Source organism: Terrapene carolina, unplaced genomic scaffold (genome assembly GCF_002925995.2).
Source record: "Terrapene carolina triunguis isolate 2854851 unplaced genomic scaffold, T_m_triunguis-2.0 Scaffold68, whole genome shotgun sequence".
NCBI lineage: Eukaryota > Metazoa > Chordata > Testudines > Emydidae > Terrapene > Terrapene triunguis.
In genome coordinates this window covers 21,301,760-21,320,519 of record NW_020664419.1, presented here as the reverse complement: position 1 = coordinate 21,320,519, position 18,760 = coordinate 21,301,760, and the positions used below count along the sequence as shown (strand labels likewise).

The 18,760-nt window shown below is 43.1% G+C and overlaps 1 protein-coding gene across 3 annotated transcripts in view; it reads right to left on the bottom strand.

Moving 5' to 3' along the window:
* The window catches only part of KMT2E (lysine methyltransferase 2E), a 117,682-nt gene that overhangs the window by 24,795 nt on the left and 74,127 nt on the right, over positions 1-18,760 (bottom strand). For all 3 annotated transcript variants that reach the window (XM_024208512.3, XM_024208514.3, XM_024208513.3), the window contains 2 exons: positions 12,936-13,100; positions 11,561-11,869 (listed from right to left, as the gene is read on the bottom strand). In XM_024208512.3, the coding sequence (XP_024064280.2) occupies positions 11,561-11,869; positions 12,936-13,100 (474 nt within the window). The remainder of the gene's footprint in view (positions 1-11,560; positions 11,870-12,935; positions 13,101-18,760) is intronic.

Genomic DNA, 18,760 nt, shown 5'->3' with positions numbered 1-18,760 from the left:
CAAATGTTCAATTTACATTTCATCAAAATTTGGAAATTGGTTCTTCATTTACTCTATTATCCTCCCATCCCATCTAACAACACTGAGTTTGTATTCAATTACAACATCAGCACAATTACATACATGTGCAAACTCATGAGGCCACCTAAAAGGCCAAAGATTATCATAATAAAATGCATAGTTTTGGTAACTGGTGAAATAATTCAATACAAAAAGATCTAGATGTTAAATACTGCTAAACTAACAGTGGAATTATTTACATGATTTTGAACTAGGACCATGGTGCTGGTTCTTTCATTAATATTCTTGAATAATTTTATGCCAGATACTTTGTTAAATTCAAATTGTACTTTTTCCCCCCTGTTTGTACAGCATCTGGTATAATGAGGTCATGGTCCATGACTGGGGCCCATAGGCACAACAATAATATAAATAATAGTATCTGCTGTGAAGTAGTATAGGTTGAATGTTCCTAGGACCGTACATATTTTGATTCCAGAGTATATTTCAAAACTAACCCCTGGCACTCTAGGCCACTAAGCATGGGAAAATGCTTTTATTTAAATCAATATAATACTTTAACGTGTACAGATCTTCATTATCAGATTTCGTTAGTATCCTGTCTTCAGCTTAATTTATTTTCACTGTTCTGCTTTGAATATATTCCCCTCCTCCCAATACCCCCCCCCAACAAAATATACTCAAAAAGTCAAAATACACCACTAATGGCGCTTTCTCCAAAGTGGCTTCTCCACATATATAGAACTGCAAAAGACACTAAGGCCTGGTCCACACTACCCCCCCACTTCGGACTAAGGTACGCAAATTCAGCTACGTTAATAACGTAGCTGAATTCGAAGTACCTTAGTCCGAACTTACCGTGGGTCCAGACGCGGCAGGAAGGCTCCCCCGTCGATGCCGCGTACTCCTCTCGCCGAGCTGGAGTACCGGCGTCGACGGCGAGCACTTCCGGGATCGATCCCAGAACATCGATTGCCTGCCGTCGGACCCTCCGGTAAGTGTAGACGTACCCTAAGTCCTACAAGGGGATTTAGCTCCAATCACAGGAAACAGGAAGCAAGAAGGCTGAATTCCATATGTACATCACTCTTTTCAATAACTTCCAAAAGTTGCATTTTGTACTCCAACCTGTATCTCTGTCTGTAAAGTGGTAAACCATAGTAAAGAAAGCTATGGCAAAATCTCTTTACTTCAAAATATTGCTTGAAAGCAGTATCTGCAGAGGCTGTTGCACCAAGCTTGAAATGAATTAGTGAAAAAGTATTGATAGAGCTGGTTGGGAAATTATCCCACCCCCAAAAACCTGACAAAACCAAACTTTCACTTTGCCAAAAAAAATTTGTCAGAAAGTCAATACTTGAAAAAATATGTTTAAACATGTCCATTTAATTGAAAGGTCATTTTTAAATTAAAAAAAAAAAAATCGACAAATTTTTCAACTCACTTTAATCACTGGGTGGCCCAACCACTAATCAGAATGCTTAAGTATATGCTTGCAATAAAAGCGGTTTTCAAAAAAGAACTAGATAAATTCATACAGGATAGGTCCATCAATGGTTATTAGCCAGGATGGGTAGGGATGGTGTACCAAGCCTCTGTTTGTCAGAAGCTGGGAATGGGCGACAGGGATGGATCACATGATGATTACCTGTTCTGTTCATTCCCTCTGGGGCACCTGGCATTCACCAGTGTCAGAAGACAAGATACTGGGCTAGATGGACCTTTGGTCTGACCTAGTATGGCCATTCTTATGTTCAGTCAAGTAGGATTTTTGGTTCTCACTCCCCAGTAAGGGCTGGTCCACACTAAGCCCCCAGTTCGAACTAAGATACGCAACTTCAGCTACGTGAATAACGTAGCTGAAGTCGATCTTAGTTCGAACTTAAAGGTATTTACCGCGGGTCCACACATGGCAGGCAGGCTCCCCTGTCGACTCCGCCTACCCCTCTCGCAGAGCAGGATTACCGGCGTCGACAGCGAGCACTTCCGGGATCGATTTATTGCGTCTAGACAAGACCCGATAAATCGATCCCAGAAGATCGATTGCTTACCGCCGAACCAGCAGGTAAGTATAGACGTACCCTAAGGTACGATATGTCACTGTTATAGCCCTCAGTGGGCTATGCCTAAACTACACTTTTTCACCTAAAATTTTCTACTGCTACTTATACACCAGAACTGTTGAAACGGGGTGAAATGCTGGTGTGGACCACCCACGAGCATTTTAGCTATCATGTCATTTAGACTTACACCAAAATGCTTTTTTTAATAAAATCAAAGTCTCTGATCCCCCAAGAATCAACTCACCTATTTTAACCATGATTTAAATCAGCAAGTAGAAAACCTTAATTTAAATAACTGATTTTAATCTTGTTTTGCATTTGTACTTTGTTATTTTGCTAAAGAAAGGTTCCTTCTCATCGGATGGGATAACCACTAAAACATGTTGCTTTGCAAACAAATATAGATGTTGCACTAAATATGGTATTACTTTTTGCTAACCAAGATATACTATATCTACATGTGTTTATATAATCAATTACATAATTTAACATGCATTATTCAGATTCTTAATATTTACATATTTTTATATTGGAACATGACAAATGGCACATTTCTTATTTACTAGATGATAATCTTTTTCTCAGGATTTATGTCAAACTGCATCCGGACAGAAATTGGAATTCAATTAAAAGTGTACAAAACAGCATTTAAAAATTGTTTTTATTAGTTGAAAATTCCTTAAATGTACTAAAAAAACGAGGAGTCCAGTGCACCTTAAAGACTAACAGATTTATTTACCCATGAAAGCTTATGCCCAAATAAATCTATTGGTCTTTAAGATACCACTGAACTCCTCGTTGTTTTTGTGGATACAGATTAACAGGACTACCCCCTGATACTTAAATGTACTGAATACATTAGAAAAAAATTCTAATTACAAAACAAGTTTTGATGAATTAACTGATTTATTAAACCACAAGAGCATTAACTGTCTCTGGTCACCACTGGGGTGCCCGCTGGGGCACATTTGAAAATCCTACATGGCACCTATCTGCTGCATCTTTAGCCACCTAAGTAGCTTTGAAAATTTGGACCCATGTTCTTCAAATTTTAGAATTAGTAGATCTTATCTTCTCCCACCTGGTTTTTATTCACTTATTGGAAAAGGAAAATAAGCTTTCCTGCCTTTTCAACTTCCAATCTATTTTTCAACTTTGAATGAACTACTCCATCCACATGAAGAAAATATTCGTTCTTCATCTGTTAGCTAAACTGAAACCAAAAGTAATTAGGGCAAAAACTTCTTTGAACAACAGAAACTGGAAGTACTTACATTTGGGAAAATGTAAATACCCAGCATTATCTCTATTTTAAAGACTGAAAAGAGAAGTACTTAATGCATTACAGGACACGGCAACATATTTATAATGCTTGAGTTGACCTCAAAAGTTAAAGATGTGTTTTCTCCCTAATTTATATAATTTTTAAAAAGTACCCTTTAACTCACTAAAATTTGAGGAGGGCTCATTTTTGCGGCATATTTTTTATTTAAAGGATTTTTAGCAAATTATACTACATTTAGGGTTTACCACAGGTTGTCTATTTTAAATTTATTTTAAACAGTTATTTTTTAAAACAGGTAAGTATTTAATTTAAATAAAAACACAATTTAAATAAGAAAAATCCAAAATTTGTATCCACCCTTCCCACAATGAGACAGTAAAGGAGTTTGAGAAAGGACATCTAGAATATTATGGAGTGGCAAATGGAGGCTCTAGTTTCAGTCATTGAGTTTTCTTAAGACTTCTCAGGTGTCTTTTTACTCCTTTAAGCTTTAGGTCACAAACAGAGAAGATAACCAATAGCTTCTAGCTTTCCCTCACAATAGGAGCTAAAAAGTGATTTAAAAGGTAGGCATCTAAGGTAAGCAGAGCAAAAATATTCCTAGGGGTTTAGGATATACCACTTCATTGCTATGCTTTGGTTTTGTGATGTGTGGAAGGGTAAAAAGATACCTTATTAAACAATGCAAGTTAACTGAATTTTTGCAGTTGTTTACTAATGGTGTCAAAATACTGAAACTAGTCTAGCATTATTTTCTTCCACATTTATATTATAAATAGAGCTCTTCGTGTTCAGTTTTTTATTTTATTTAATTTTTCACAAGAATTTATCAGTCTTTATTACCACAACAACAAAAACCGGTGAAAATCAGTGCAAAAACTATTAATAATTATTCTGCATAAATATTGGGGTTTATTTTGGTGGACGGAAAGACATGGGGGAAAAAAGTATTCAGTAGATTAATGCTTTGAATTCCGTTCATCGATGTGGTCTGCTGCAAAACTAAAACAGAACTCAAAACATAATGCCACCTCTGAGTTTAAGAAAACAATACATCTCTAATCCCCAAATAAAACTTTTCATTTGAATAAACAGTTTACTGTTGTAGACTTCGAACTATTAGCCTATAAATATTTGCATTTAATAATTGGGCCACACCATTTGCAGCGCATAAACTCAACTTCATCCTTTTCTCCCTTAAAAAAAACAAAACACTTTTGAATACTTCCTTGTTCTCAAATGTATTCGGATACAGATTTTCATTTTCTTCCCACTTTAGTGTGTCAATCTTTAAACTGTTATCTGCTAACAGCTTGAAATGTATATGTGGTGGGTGTGAGATTCATCAGTACATTCAGAGGCACATGCACTTCAGAGCTTGGGTGCGTGCTTGTTTGTTTATGGTATGTATCTTCTAGATTAATGCATAGCCTTATTTCAACAGGCAGCTTTGCATATATATACACAGACTAATGTATTATTGTAATACATATATCTCATGCAATGTATTGTATTTTCCTAATAAAACAAGTTATTTTTATATATTTGAATGATACAAAAGTAGGGTGAAAATCAGAAAAAAACTGAATAATACTTTCTGTAAAACCCGGGAATTTTTCAGTAAAAATTGGTTTAAACTGAAAACGAAGGGGCTTAATTATAAAGAATATTTTCTTTAAATTTTGAACATGCTGCACAAGTTGTTTAGAGAATTCTTATCTTTCACAGTGCAAGATATTTTGAAAGCTATTTTAATTAGTGCTGTAGGATATCTTTACAGGTTATATGCAACATGCTTATATAAAAAATGGAAGTTCCTTTGAACAGTATTCCTAATATTTTCAAGTATTTAATTTTTCTTGAGATCTTTTAAATTTAGCCAACTTGAAAGCCAGCCTTCTCAGCAAAAGAAAACAACCAATAAATCAAAACATCCTGGCACAAACAGTTAAAGTTAAAAACAAGTTAAATCTTATAACAAAGTAGAACATAAAATAAGTCTCCTTTTTATTTATTAAACTTTGATTGCTTGACTTTGCAATCTAAGTAATTTTCTTTTAACAGATTTCTTATAAGTAATATTTAGATGCATGTGCAAAGAAATGTGATTAGCAAACATGAACTCCAGAATTATTCTGGAAAATGTACTTCAGAAATTTTGTAAATGCAAAGAAAAAATGGTTACCTACCTTTCATAAGATGTGTTCTCATGATGTGTTGCTCATGTCCATTCCATTCAAGGTGTGCATGCACCCACGTGCACAGTAGTCAGAGATGTTTGCCTTAGCAGTATCCGCAGGGTCAGCAGCGGCGCCCCCTTGAGTGCCACGCTCATGCGTTGGAATATCAGGCATCTCCGACTCTACGCCCTCTTGGTTCCTTCTTACCAGCAACTCCAACAGAGGGGAAAGAGGGCAGATAATGGAATGGACATGAGCAACACATCTCGAAGACCAACAATTACAAAAGGTAGGTAACCGTTTTTTCTTCTTCGAGTGCTTGCTCATGTCAATTCCATTCTAAGTGACTCACAAGCAGTGCCAATGGAGGTGGGCTTGGAATTCACGGTTTGGCAGCTTGCAGCACTGTTCTGCTGAAGCCAGCATCATCCCAGGTCTGCTGGGTCAGCACATAATGGGATGTAAACGTGTGGACAGACGACCAGGTAGCAGCTCTACAGATCTCTTGGATCAGCACCCGAGCCAAGAAGGCCACTGATGACTCTTGCGCTCTAGTCGAGTGCGCCTTGACTATCATCGGTGGAAGCACACTCGGGAACTCGTATTAGTATCGGATGCAGGCTGTGATCCAGGACTAAATCCTCTGAGCAGACACTGGACGACCTTTCTTCCTGTCTGCCACAGCAACGAACAGTTGCGTTGACTTAAGGAAAGGCCGTGTCCTGTCGATATAAAAGGCCAGCGCCCTCCAGACATCCGGGGCGTATAACCTGCACGCCTCTTTAGAACTATGGGGCTTCGGAAAGAAGACCGATAAGAAAATGTCCTTGCTGGTATGAAACTGGGAAACTATCTTGTGCAGGAATGCTGGCTGCGGCTGCAACTGGACCTTATCCTTGTAGAACACCGTATAGAGCGGCTCTGACATAAGCGCCCTGAGCTCAGACACTCTGCGGGTGGATGTAATTGCCATCAGGAAAGCCACCTTTCAGGAGAGAAGGAGAAGAGAACAGGAAGCCAGAGGCTCAAATGGAGGTCCCATGAGCCTCGACAGCACAAGGTTCAAATCCCAGGGAGGGACCGGATCCCAGACGTGAAGGTAAAGACGCTCCAGACCTTTCAGAAATCGGGCCTTCAGGTCATGAGCGAAGATTGACCTGCCTTGGGATGGAGGCTGGAAAGCCGAAATAGCAACCAGGTGGACCCTGATTGACAACAGTGACAAGCCTTGGAGCTTGAGATGCAGGAGATAGTCCAGGATCACCTGCAGGGAGGCCTGTTCGACCCAGACACACTGATCCAAGGCCCAGCACATAAACCTTTTTCACTTTGCTTGATAGGTCGCTCTGGTGGAGGGCTTTCTGCTACCTATCAAGATCAGTTGCATTTGGGTCGAGTATGCCCACTCATCCGCAGTTAGCCACGCAGCAGCCACACTGTCAAGTACAGCGCCTCCAGGTTCTGGTGCAGGAGACTGCTGTGATACTAAGACAGCAGGTCCGGCCACAGAGGGAGTTGCAGCGGCTCAGCTACTGAAAGTTCTAGCAGCATGCCGAACCAGTGCTGGCGACGCCACTCGGGAGCTATCAGGATAACCCTCGCCCTGTCCCGCTTGATTTTCACTAGGACTCTCTGGATCAACGACACTGGTGGGAAGGCGTACATCAGGGCCCCGACCACAGAAGTAGGAAAGCATCTGACAGGGAACCACCCCCTCGAGCGAACAGAACACATGGTGTTTTCTGTTTTGGCAGAACGCGAACAAGTCCACCTGGGGAGTTCCCCACTTTCAGAAGATCATACTGGCTGCCTCCAGATGGAGCGACCACTTGTAGCGAGACGAGAAGGTTCTGCCAAGACGATCTGCTAGCACATTCTTGGTGCCAGGCAGGTGCGCGGCTACCAGATGAATGGCATGCCGCACACAGAAGTGCCAAAGGTTGAGAGCTTCTTGGCAGAGGGCTGATGACCTGGCTCTGCCCTGTCTGTTGATGTACTACATCGCGGCGGTATTGTCCGTGAGGACTTGCACGACCTTGCCCCTCAGGTGGGGCAAGAAGGCCTGGCAGGCCAGGCGAACCGCTCTGAGCTCCCTGACGATGTGGAGGGCCAGATTGTCCCACCCCCATCAGCCCTGGGTGCTCAGCTCGCCCAGGTGGGCTCCCCAGCCCCGGTCTGAAGCATCAGAGACCAAGGTCAACAACGGGGACAGGGTCACAAAAGGGACTCCCTGCAACATCGACCCAGCGTCCAAGCAACAATCCAGAGACGACAGGATTTGATCTGGCACCCTGACCACCCAGTCTAGATCATGTCTGTTAGGGGTGTAGACTGACACCAGACATGCTTGCAAAGGATAGAGATGGAGGGAGGTGGAGCCGAGCAAGACTGACCACAGATACCAGCAGCCATGTGGCCTAACAACCGCAGACAGGTGTGAGCTGTGGTGAGCAGGCAGCTCCTCACATGGGATATCAGATCAGACATGGCCTGAAAGCGCGCCTCTGGAAGGAAGGTTCTGGGCTTCCATGGAGTTGAGAACCACTCCAATGAACTCTATGAATTGGACCGGCCTTAAGGTGAATTTTTTTCTCGTTTATCAACAGGCCCAAGTTGTGGCAACTGGAACACACCAGATCGAGGCGTCTCTGCATTTGGTTCCGGGACCTGCCTTTGATGAGCCAGTTGTCGACATATGGGAAGACCTGGACCCCTCGACGTCTGAGGTAAGCGGCCAACAGCCCCACATATTTGGTAAAATCCCTTGTGGCTGATGAGACACCAAAGGGGAGCACCGTAAATTGGAAATGGCATTCACCCACTATAAACCGGAGGAAACACCCGTGACCTTGGAATATGGAGATGTGGAAATAGGTGTCCTTCAAGTCGAGGGCAGCGTATCGGTCTCCCAGTTCCAGGGAGGGGATCATGGAGGCCAGGGAGACCATGCAAAACCTCAACTTTTGAAAGCCTTGTTGAGGTGTCACAGCTCCAGAAGGTCTCACAGTTACACCGAAAATTGCAGGTGTAACCGTGAGACACTATGTACAGCACCAAACGGTGCGAGGTGACTTGGGACCAGGCCGAACGGAAGGAATGCAGGCGCCTGAGGAAAGAGCGGGATGGATCCTGGACGGTGACTGGGGCATCGCTCTCGACCACACCCTCAAAACAAGCACATCCGGCCCCCGCAGTGTTTTGCCAGACCGGGCTGCACAGGTGAGCGGGAGGAAGAGGGGTGACAGCGGCTGAAACCAGCATCTCTGTCCCTTCTTCTTGCAGGCCCCTGGCGAGACTGCCAAGGCTTAGGCGACAGGGGCGGCCAGAACTGCTTCCTCGCAGACTGCAGTGTGTGCATTCCCAGCAAGCGAAGGTGGCCCTGGTGTCCTTCAGCCCATGCAGCCTTGCATCAATCTGATCTGAAAGGAGACTGTTCACATCAAACGGGAGGTCTTGGATGGAGGTTTGCATTTCCTGGAAGAGACCTGCAGTCTGAAGCCAGGAGATGTGCCTAATCAGCACCGCAAACGCGACCACCCTGGCTGCCAAGTCCACCGCATCCCACACCAACTGGAGGGAGCACTTGGCAGCCGCAGTGCCCTCCACCACCAGGGTGCCAAATTCTTGGGCCAACTCCTGTGGAAGGGACTCTTTGAACTTATGAAGGGAGTCCCATAAGTTAAATTTGTAACAGCCCAAGAGGGCCTGATGGTTCGCCACCCAGAACCGCAAACTGGCCATCGAATAAATCTTTCTCCCAAACAGATCCAACTGTTTGGCCTCTTTATTTTTGGGAGTCAAACTGGTATGCCCCTGTTTGTCTCTTTCATTGGCCACAGAGACCACCAGCGAGCCTAGGGAGGGTGGGTACAGAGGTACTCGAACCCCTTGGCTGGGACAAAATGCTTTTCAGCCCTCTTTGAAGTGGGAGGGAGGAAGGACAGAGTTTACCGGAGACCCTTGGCAATCTTAAGGACACCGTCATGCACCAGTAGGTCAAGACGGGTAGGGGTGGAGGCTGACAGGACGTTAAAAAAGGCGTCCATCTGCTCAGCCATTTCCTCTGCCTCCAGGCCCAAGTTCTTGGCCACCCGACGCAGCAGGGCCTGATGTTCTTTGAAATTGTCTGGTGGGCTTGCCCTCAAGGGTCCCACAACCGCCTCATCCAAGGACGAGGACGATGATTGCAGTGCCAGGGGAGGTTCCGGGTCATCTTCTCCCGTGGGGGAAGGAGGCTTGGGGTGGGCACCATTCCCTCTGCTCCAACCAATGAGCGTGCCATTGGTGGCACCAGCTGCTGCTCTGAGGAGGTGGCCAATGAGTGGTAGAAGGGGACATCGCCACAACCGGCATTCCCCATGTGCCCCAATAAGGCCACTCCACCTGCCACTGGCCATGCTGCTAAGTTGGTTCAGTCAATGTTGATGCAGCCTCGAGTGCCCATTCGCGCTGGTGCAGCCTAGGTGAGGGGCTGAACTGGGCTTCCGTGCCAGAGGAATCCCCTTACCAGTGACCATGGTGGGGCTGTTGACAGGGACCAGTGTCCACAGCGAGATGATTGGTGCCGGTATCAAGGGGACTGCTGCTGGGGAAATTGGAGACACAATGGGGAGAATTTCCATAATTCGGACGACCAGGACCTGCACATATAAGATTATCTGCGGGAGGGTGAGTGGCATCGGTAATACAGCGACCGGCATCTTGCTCTAGACAATCCACGTTGGTGACTGAGGAGCCCCACAGCGTCCAGGCTGCGGTTCTGGTGACCTGCAGCATGGAGATGGAGAGCACTGCTTCGTCTCGGAGGATCGGCGGCACTCCACTGCCCCGAGGAGTCTTAGCGGCTGGCTTGCCCTCGTGGGGAGCCTTTGCCGGTTCCTGGGGCACATGCTGCGTTGGCGGCATAGGCTTATGTTCTCTCGGCGCCAGGAGAGCCTGTGAAGGCGTCAGTGCTGCCCGAGTTTTGTTACCCAGGCCACTCCCGGGAGTCGGTGGTGGACATTTCACGGGACTAAGAGCCCCAGCTGGAGGAGTGTGAGCATGCGGCTCCAGAGTGGCTGGGCGGCCTGAAGCAGGTCCTTTGTCTGATGGCCCATGGTCCTTTTTGCTCAGTGCCAGGGTTTTAGACTTCTTTTTGGGCAATTGGGAATGGTGCCAGGCGGAGCCTGGTGCTGAGAGTGCACTGAGTCCAAGGTACTCAGCGAGTCCTGGTGAGGCTGCACGGATGCCAGATGGACTCCATAAGGAGAGCCCGAAGTCGAACATCCCGCTCCTTCTGTGTGCGGGGCCGAAAGTTCTTACAAATTCGGCACTTGTCTCTAATGTGTGACTCCCCTAAGCACTTGAGGCAGCTGCTATGGGGAGTCACTTACAGGCATAGGCCTGTGGCAGTCCGCACAGGGCTTAAACCCGGGAGACTGGGGCATACCCCACCTGGAGCGAAGTCCCCGCTGGGACCTTAACGGCTAACTATTAACTACATTTAACTACTTAACACTAACTACTATGAACAAAACTATTTACATGGTCCTACGGCTCAAAGACAATAGACGGAAACTGCTATCCCTTGCAATGCAAGGGAAGGCGCTCCCACTAACCACTACAGGCAGTAAGAAGGAATTAAGAGGGTGTAGTGTCGGCGGCACCTGATATACAGACACATGAGTGCAGAACTTGAGGGGGTGCCACTGCTGACCCTACGGATACTGCTAGGGCAAAAATCTCCGATGACTGTGCATGTGGGCACATGCACCCCTAGAACGGAATTGACATGAGCAAGCATTCGAAGAAGAATGTATTTTATCAGCTGTAAGCAAATTGTTGTAGAATTCCATTAATTATTTTAGTCCCTTAGATTACCAACAGTGACATGCCAAAAATCTATAATGACGTTCATGTCAGTGAAGTCAAGGAGTTAATAGCATGGTGTAGTATGTATCTTTATAGAAAGTTTTTTTATTTTTATTTTTTTTGTTTTTCCTTAGTGTTCCTCTTTTTATAGACAGACATACCTTCTTTGTTTTAGGATACTTAGCAGGGCATTTATTAAGTGCTGGAGCTTCTGTTTCAGTAACTATTTCTGCAATAGTAGTTTCTGTTTCAGGCTCAGCTGCAAGTGCAGTGTTCTCAGCTTCATTCTGTTGTGAAGCAACTTCCACATCTGGAGAAGATGGCTGGATATCTGAACACGTGCTGACAGTTCTGTGTCGTCTACGCTGCTGTCCAATATGTGTTCTGCTCCGAGAGAAGCTTTTTCTTTGTTTAGCTCTATTAACTTTGGCAGGGGTTGGCTTGGTGGCAGTTTCCTCTTTTGCTGATTCCTGGTGCAAGATATAGCAGCTAAAGTAGTTACATACATGACTAAAAATAAAACAAGATTGATTTCCCTCATTCTTAGAGGTTTAAAAGACTAACACAGTTTCTGGCTTTAAAATGGAAATATTTAATGCCGATACCCTCTCAAGACACAAACATGTGCATGGGGATTCCTGTATGTTTATATGAAATATCAGGCACTGTCAAACAGGAATCTGGAGTGGAAAAACAACTGGTCTAATTGACTTGGTAATTCCTCTGCTGAACTTTGATAGTTTCTAACTACACTGGTCTATAGTGAATCTATTTATCTCATAAATCTCTTTCAGGGCAAGGACCTTGTTCCCTTGTTTGTCTGCAATGCCCCAGCACACCCTGGGTGCTACATAAATAATGCTCTTAAATATGTTAACTGTGAATATTTTGGACTTTTCCTTGTCTCTGTTACAGTATCTGCATAGTAAAGAAAGGCAAAATGTTTAATACAGAGAATGCAGTACTATCCAGCAAGGAAAGTATTTCCCACTGGTGATTAATGCTTTTAATCATGGCTGTTACAAACAGCAGAGTTATAATTTACTGAATTTTTATTTTACATATACCTGACAAAGTTGTTATTACTTAAAATCTAAGCAATTACAATGGCATGCATAATATTTAATATATTTATAGTACTTTCTCTTTGAAGATCACCATGTGTATCAGACATAACAAACTAAGCCATACAAAACTGTTGGAGTTAGGATTAGAGTGCAGTCTGACTCCGTCTTGAACTCTAAATACTAGCCAATGCAGTCTCCATGTAACCCTTGTGTGTATATAAAAGTCTCTTAATTTAACTGCTCTTCTTCAACTACGGTTATACTAATTTATCTATTCTTGAAAGATTAAAAAATATACCATGTCATGTCAAAACTCTGTTCAAATTTTAGTAAAATTTGAAGTCAAATCCAAAAAACAAAATATGGAATTAAGATTTCAAAAGTTTTAGACTAAAAATGTATTTTGAATTCCAAACTTAATTTTTAAGAAGGTAATATTTAATACTTGTTTTAAGTTACAGATAGCTACCTGAATAAACTCTGTGTCACTGATAATCTGTGCTTCCTTGCATTCTGATTTAACCTCCGTTTTAGCTGTGCTGATTCTTTCCAAAGCCTGTTCTCTTCTTTTTTCTCTTTTTTCTAGTCTGGCAAAAGCTTGCAGAATAGCTTCCATTTTCCGTTCTTCTCTTGTCTGAAGGATATAATAAGGATTTATCAGATATCAAACATCAGTTTCATATACAAAATGCACACGTTTTGATTTTTAAAAGCTGCTTAAAAAAACCCATACAATGATATACATAATGTGTTCATGTGCAGGTCAGATTCAGCCAAAGCTCAGAGACAATGACTGTTAGTATCATGAGAATTCTTACACGCATAAAGTAGGGTTTCCTGTTTTGGACTAGAACCAATAGCATACTAAAAATAAGCATTTACCAGTAATCAGTTACACTAGAAATGTAAAAAAAAATAGCCCTCTGGCTATTATTTGTATGTTGCTCCAAGTCAATTTCACAATGGGAATACTGCAAAACTGATGGCCAGAGGAAAATAAACATTACTTATCAGGAACAATACAAATAAATACATAGAGTTTTTCAACGTTACGTATGCCAAAGCAGTATTTTATTTTTATTTTTAATTTAAAACAATATATATGTCAAAATAGGTTCCCTTAGGTTAATATACCAACATTTCCATACAGAGAAACTAGATTTTCAGTATGAATGCATGAGTAATTCAGGTCCTGATCCTTGTGCATGGACAGACCTCTTGCTCCACAGAGAGCTCCATTTATGTAAATGCACAAGTTACAGGATCAGATGCTTCGATTAAAAGCTCTGAGTCAGGGACCTGTCTTTTCGTTTTCTGTGAAGGGCCATACATACCTATGGCAAGGTATTTTTATTACTACTAACATTAATCTTGCTCCAGTAAAGACTGGGCACAATAGAGAAATACATTTTATGTTAAAGAAAGGGGACACTTACAAATAACTATGCTGCTCCTAATAGTGAAACAAAGGGGCAAAATAAAGCTCCAGCTCTGCACCTGTTTTACTAAGGCCTGGTCTACACTATGCGTTTAGGTCGACTTTAGCCGCGTTAAATCGAATTAAGCCTGGACACGTTCACACGACAAAGCCCTTTCTTTCGACTTAAAGGGCCCTTTAAACCGGTTTCTTAACACCACCTCCGACGAAGGGATTAGCGATAAAATCGGCCTTAGGGGGTCGGAATTGGGTGTGTGTGGACGGAATTCGACGTTATTGGCCTCCGGGAGCTATCCCACAGTGCTTCATTGTGACCGCTCTGGACAGCACTCTCAACTCAGATGCACTGGCCAGGTAGACAGGAAAAGCCCTGCGAACGTTTGAATTTCATTTCCTGTTTGCTCAGCGTGGAGAGCACAGGTCGCTCATCAGCACAGGTAGCCGTGATGGAGTCCCAGGATCGCAAAAGAGCTCCAGCATGGACAGAACGGGAGGTTCGGGATCTGCTCGCCATATGGGGAGATGAATCAGTACTGGCCGAACTCCGAAGCAGTAAACGAAATGGCAAAATATTAGAAAAGGTCTCCAGGGCCATGAAGGACAGAGGCCATAACAGGGACACACAGCAGTGCCGCGTGAAAATTAAGGAGCTAAGGCAAGCCTACCACAAAGCCAGAGAGGCAAACGGAAGGTCCGGGGCTGAGCCGCAAACATGCCGCTTCTACGCGGAGCTGCATGCCATTCTAGGGGGTGCAGCCACCACTACCCCAACCGTGTGCTATGAGTCCCTCACTGGAGAAAGACACAGGGAAGCGGGTTCTGGGGATGAGGAAGATGAGCATGAAGATAATGTAAATAGCTCACAGCAGCAAGGAAGCGGAGAAACCAGTTACCCCAACAGCCAGGATATGTTTATCACCCTGGTTTATCACCCAGCCAGGGTTTAACAGGAGGGAGGGAGGGGGGAAGCAAATGAATACAGAATAAATCTATTTTTTACGTCTTAAGACGATGGTGCAGCATGACTGATAGCCCTTGGCATTTTCTGGGTGCTTGGCAGCAAATACTGGGCGCTTGGCAGTAAGCCTTCAGGTCTACTGCACAATATGATACCCACTGCAGTATGACAACGATGGATACCAGTCGTAACATACTATCTACTGCCCAAAAGGCAAGGGGTTGCTGCTGTGTAGCAATCTAGCCCCACGTCTGCCAGCCCCATGTCTGCCAGCACCCAGATCGCCATCGGCCTCTTCTGGGTGCTTAGCAGACAATACTGGGCACTTGGCAGAAAATAGCATACTACGACTCTGCTAACGTGCAATGAGCCAACAGGGCGCGTGGCAGAAAATGGCATACTACGACTGATAACCATCATTGTCTGCCCGGGTGCCCATGATTGACAGCCACTGCAGTACGACGACGACGGTTACCAGTCGTAATAAACCATCTTCTACCAAAAGGCAAGGGGCTGGTGCAATGCAGCCCTACGGCTGCCAGCCCCACAGCTGCCCGCACCCAGATCGCCGATGAAGGCTACCAGTCATGCTGCACCGTCTACCGCCAAAAGGCAGTTAGCTGCTGCTGCTGTGTAGCAATGCAGTCCCACATCTGCCGGCACCCAGATGACATATGGTGACGGTGAGCTGAGCTGAGCGGGCTCCATGCTTGCCGTGGTATGTTGTCTGCACAGGTAACCCAGGTAAAAAGGCGCGAATCTATTGTCTGCCGTTGCTGTGACGTAGGGGGAGGGACCTGACGACATGTACCCAGAACCCCCCCGCGGCACTGTTTTGCATCATCCGGGCATTGGGATCTCAACCCATAATTCCAATGGGCGGCGGAGACTGCGGGAACTGTGGGATAGCTACCCATAGTGCAATGCGCCGGAAGTCGACGCTAGCCTCGGTACTGTGGACGCAGTCCGCCGAACTAATGCACTTAGAGCATTTTATGTGGGGACACACACAATCGGCTGTATACAACCGATTTCTATAAAACCGGCTTCTATTAATTCGATCTAATTTCGTAGTGTAGACATACCCTAAGACAGTAACTCCTCGCTTAACGTTGTAGTTATGCTCCTGAAAAAATGCTACTTTAAGCAAAACGATATTAAGCAATTCCAATTTCCCCATAAGAATTAATGTAAATGTGTGTGTGGTGGGGGAGAGGAGTTAGGATCTAGGGAAATTTTTTTTGCCAGACAAAAAATACATATACACACACACACACACATTATATGGAGATATACCTATCTCATAGAACTGGAAGGGACCTTGAAAGGTCATTGAGTCCAGTCCCCTGCCTTCACAGCAGGACCAAGTACTGTCCCTGACAGATTTTTGCCCCTCATCCCTAAATGGCCCGCTCAAGTATTGAACTCACAACGCTGGGTTTAGCACACCAATACTCAAACCACTGAGCTATCCCTCCCACAGTATACGTTTTAAACAAACAATTTAATACTGTACACAGCAATTATGATTGTGAAGCTTGGTTGAGGTGGTGGAGTCAGAGGGTGGGATAGCTCAGTGGTTTGAGCATTGGCCTGCTAAACCCATGGTTATGAGTTCAATCCTTGAGGGGGCCACCTAGGGATCTGGGGGGAAATCAGTACTTGGTCCTGCTAGTGAAGGCAGGGGGCTGGACTCAATGACCTTTCAGGGTCCCTTCCAGTTCTATGGGATAGGTATATCTCCATATATTTTTTATTAATTATTATTATATTATTTGCAATTATGGTGATGAAGTTGTAGTTAGACTTAATTCTATTCTGATTGTGCGGGATTATTATGCAGCACTATCTGCAGCATAGTTAAAGTTGCTATACAGAGTTCAGCTTTAAACTTTTATTCTGTACAAATCTAATTGAAATGGCAAAACCAAAATAAATATAAACTTGGTTACTACTTGCATTTTTTCATGGTGGTTTGATGAATAATGAATTGACATAGAATACAGTTCAAAATTAACCCCTTTTGGTTGTCTATATTTCAGAACTTTTTAGCCATAATGGAAAATGTGTGCTAAGGCAAATCTGCTATATTTCATTTGATGACAAATCTGCCACTACATCAATCCTGACAAAAATTAAAAAAAAAAAAAGAATCCTTCACCATACACCGCTGTATACTGCAACTTCAAGTTTGCACTCTAACACAAAACTTTAACAGTTGCCTGAGCAGCATTAAGGCAGAATAACTTCCCAAATGCATGGGATATGAGACAGTCATATGTGCTGATCTGTTGATATAAAGCATATGAGATCTTATAAGTTTTGCATTAAAATGCAAGTTCAATAAAGTTGGGTTACATATTGCTTTTTTATATCAATTGGGGATGGAAATGAAAACCTAATGGAGTGTAGTAGTACCTTATCCATAGCTTTGCAGGCAATATGAAGGTGGAAAGAAATGCAAAAATCTTTTACCATCTTAAAATTTGTTTAAGATTATGGGAGGATGGAGCATATCCTGCTGTAACCTGAAACACCACTAAACATAGCGTTTTGGTTGCTATTTAAACAGAATTCAGTGTCAAATGGTGTTCACTTGCATAAAACTCACCATGCAAAGATTGAGCACCTGATGGTATAATGTATATTTTAGAAAAAGAATACACATTTCAAAATCTGAGACTGACAAATTTAATGTTTTTAAGAAGAAATGATAGATCAAATATGAATACTATATAATCACTTAGGTTTTTTTGGGCAAGGCAAAGATATGTAACATTAAACCATTCCTATTCGGTCATACCCTAAAGGAAGTGGTTTTGCAGCACAATAAATACTTGTTAACACAAAGTTACATTTAGGCAGTATAGAACATAATCCATAAACTGGCCACCACAAGTCTTCTCCTCATTAATTTAGAGTTAGACTGACTTAATTGCCTTTTATCTCTTCCTTCTTTTAATCTGAAAGGATTTAAGAGAGATGATCTCATCCTCTCTTAATATATCTGGTATTCAATCTACAGAGCAAAATTACCTTTGTAGGATGTCACTTGTCTCATGACCCTAGCCAAAGGCAAGGTAAGATCATGGCACTCACTAGAAGTTTATGAAGGAAATTCTTTTTCTCCATAATAAAAATTTTCAATTGCACTAAAGATATTTACTTCTCCCCAGCTAAAACAGCAACAGTTTGAGACTAGACCTCATAACCCATATTTTATAATCCTCATTTTGGCAAACATGACTAGAAAAATCAAAAGGCTAACTACTAACAAATGTCATAATGCAACACTGAAAATTAACGGATTATATAATACTTTCAGATGCATATTCTAACTTTGCATTGCTATGTTAGTAAAAATCTGGTAGGATACTAATACTTCCAATTTTAGTAGGTATTTCAAGTTGTGGGAGGGTGGATCAGTCATTTAAATTTGGCTTTCAGGGACTTAAATAAAAAAAGTCTGGCTGAGGGAAGTGATGAGGTACAAAGTCCCCATTTCTTCAAATTTACCCCTAACAGGTAATGGCAGAAGTTAGTGATAGAAAGAGAGCAATCTGACCAACTTGTCCACTATGCCCATGCTAATGTAGAATTACTCTCCATAGTACATTTTCTAGTGTTTTGTCCAATGTAGGTAAATGCCTTAAAGCAATGGGCCACCATAATTTTCCCTCGAAGCCTACTGCTCATGTTTATAGATATCTTTAGGAAGCATTTCCTGATGTTCGGGATATTTTTCTTTTCATATTTGTACTCCTATGTGTTTTCATTAAAATATTTTGGACAGAGTTGTTTCACCACGTCACCCCACAGCATTTAACTAAGATAGACTGAATTAATTCATGTGTTTCTCATAAGCAACTGTGTGTGTATTCTGTAATTCTCTGGCATC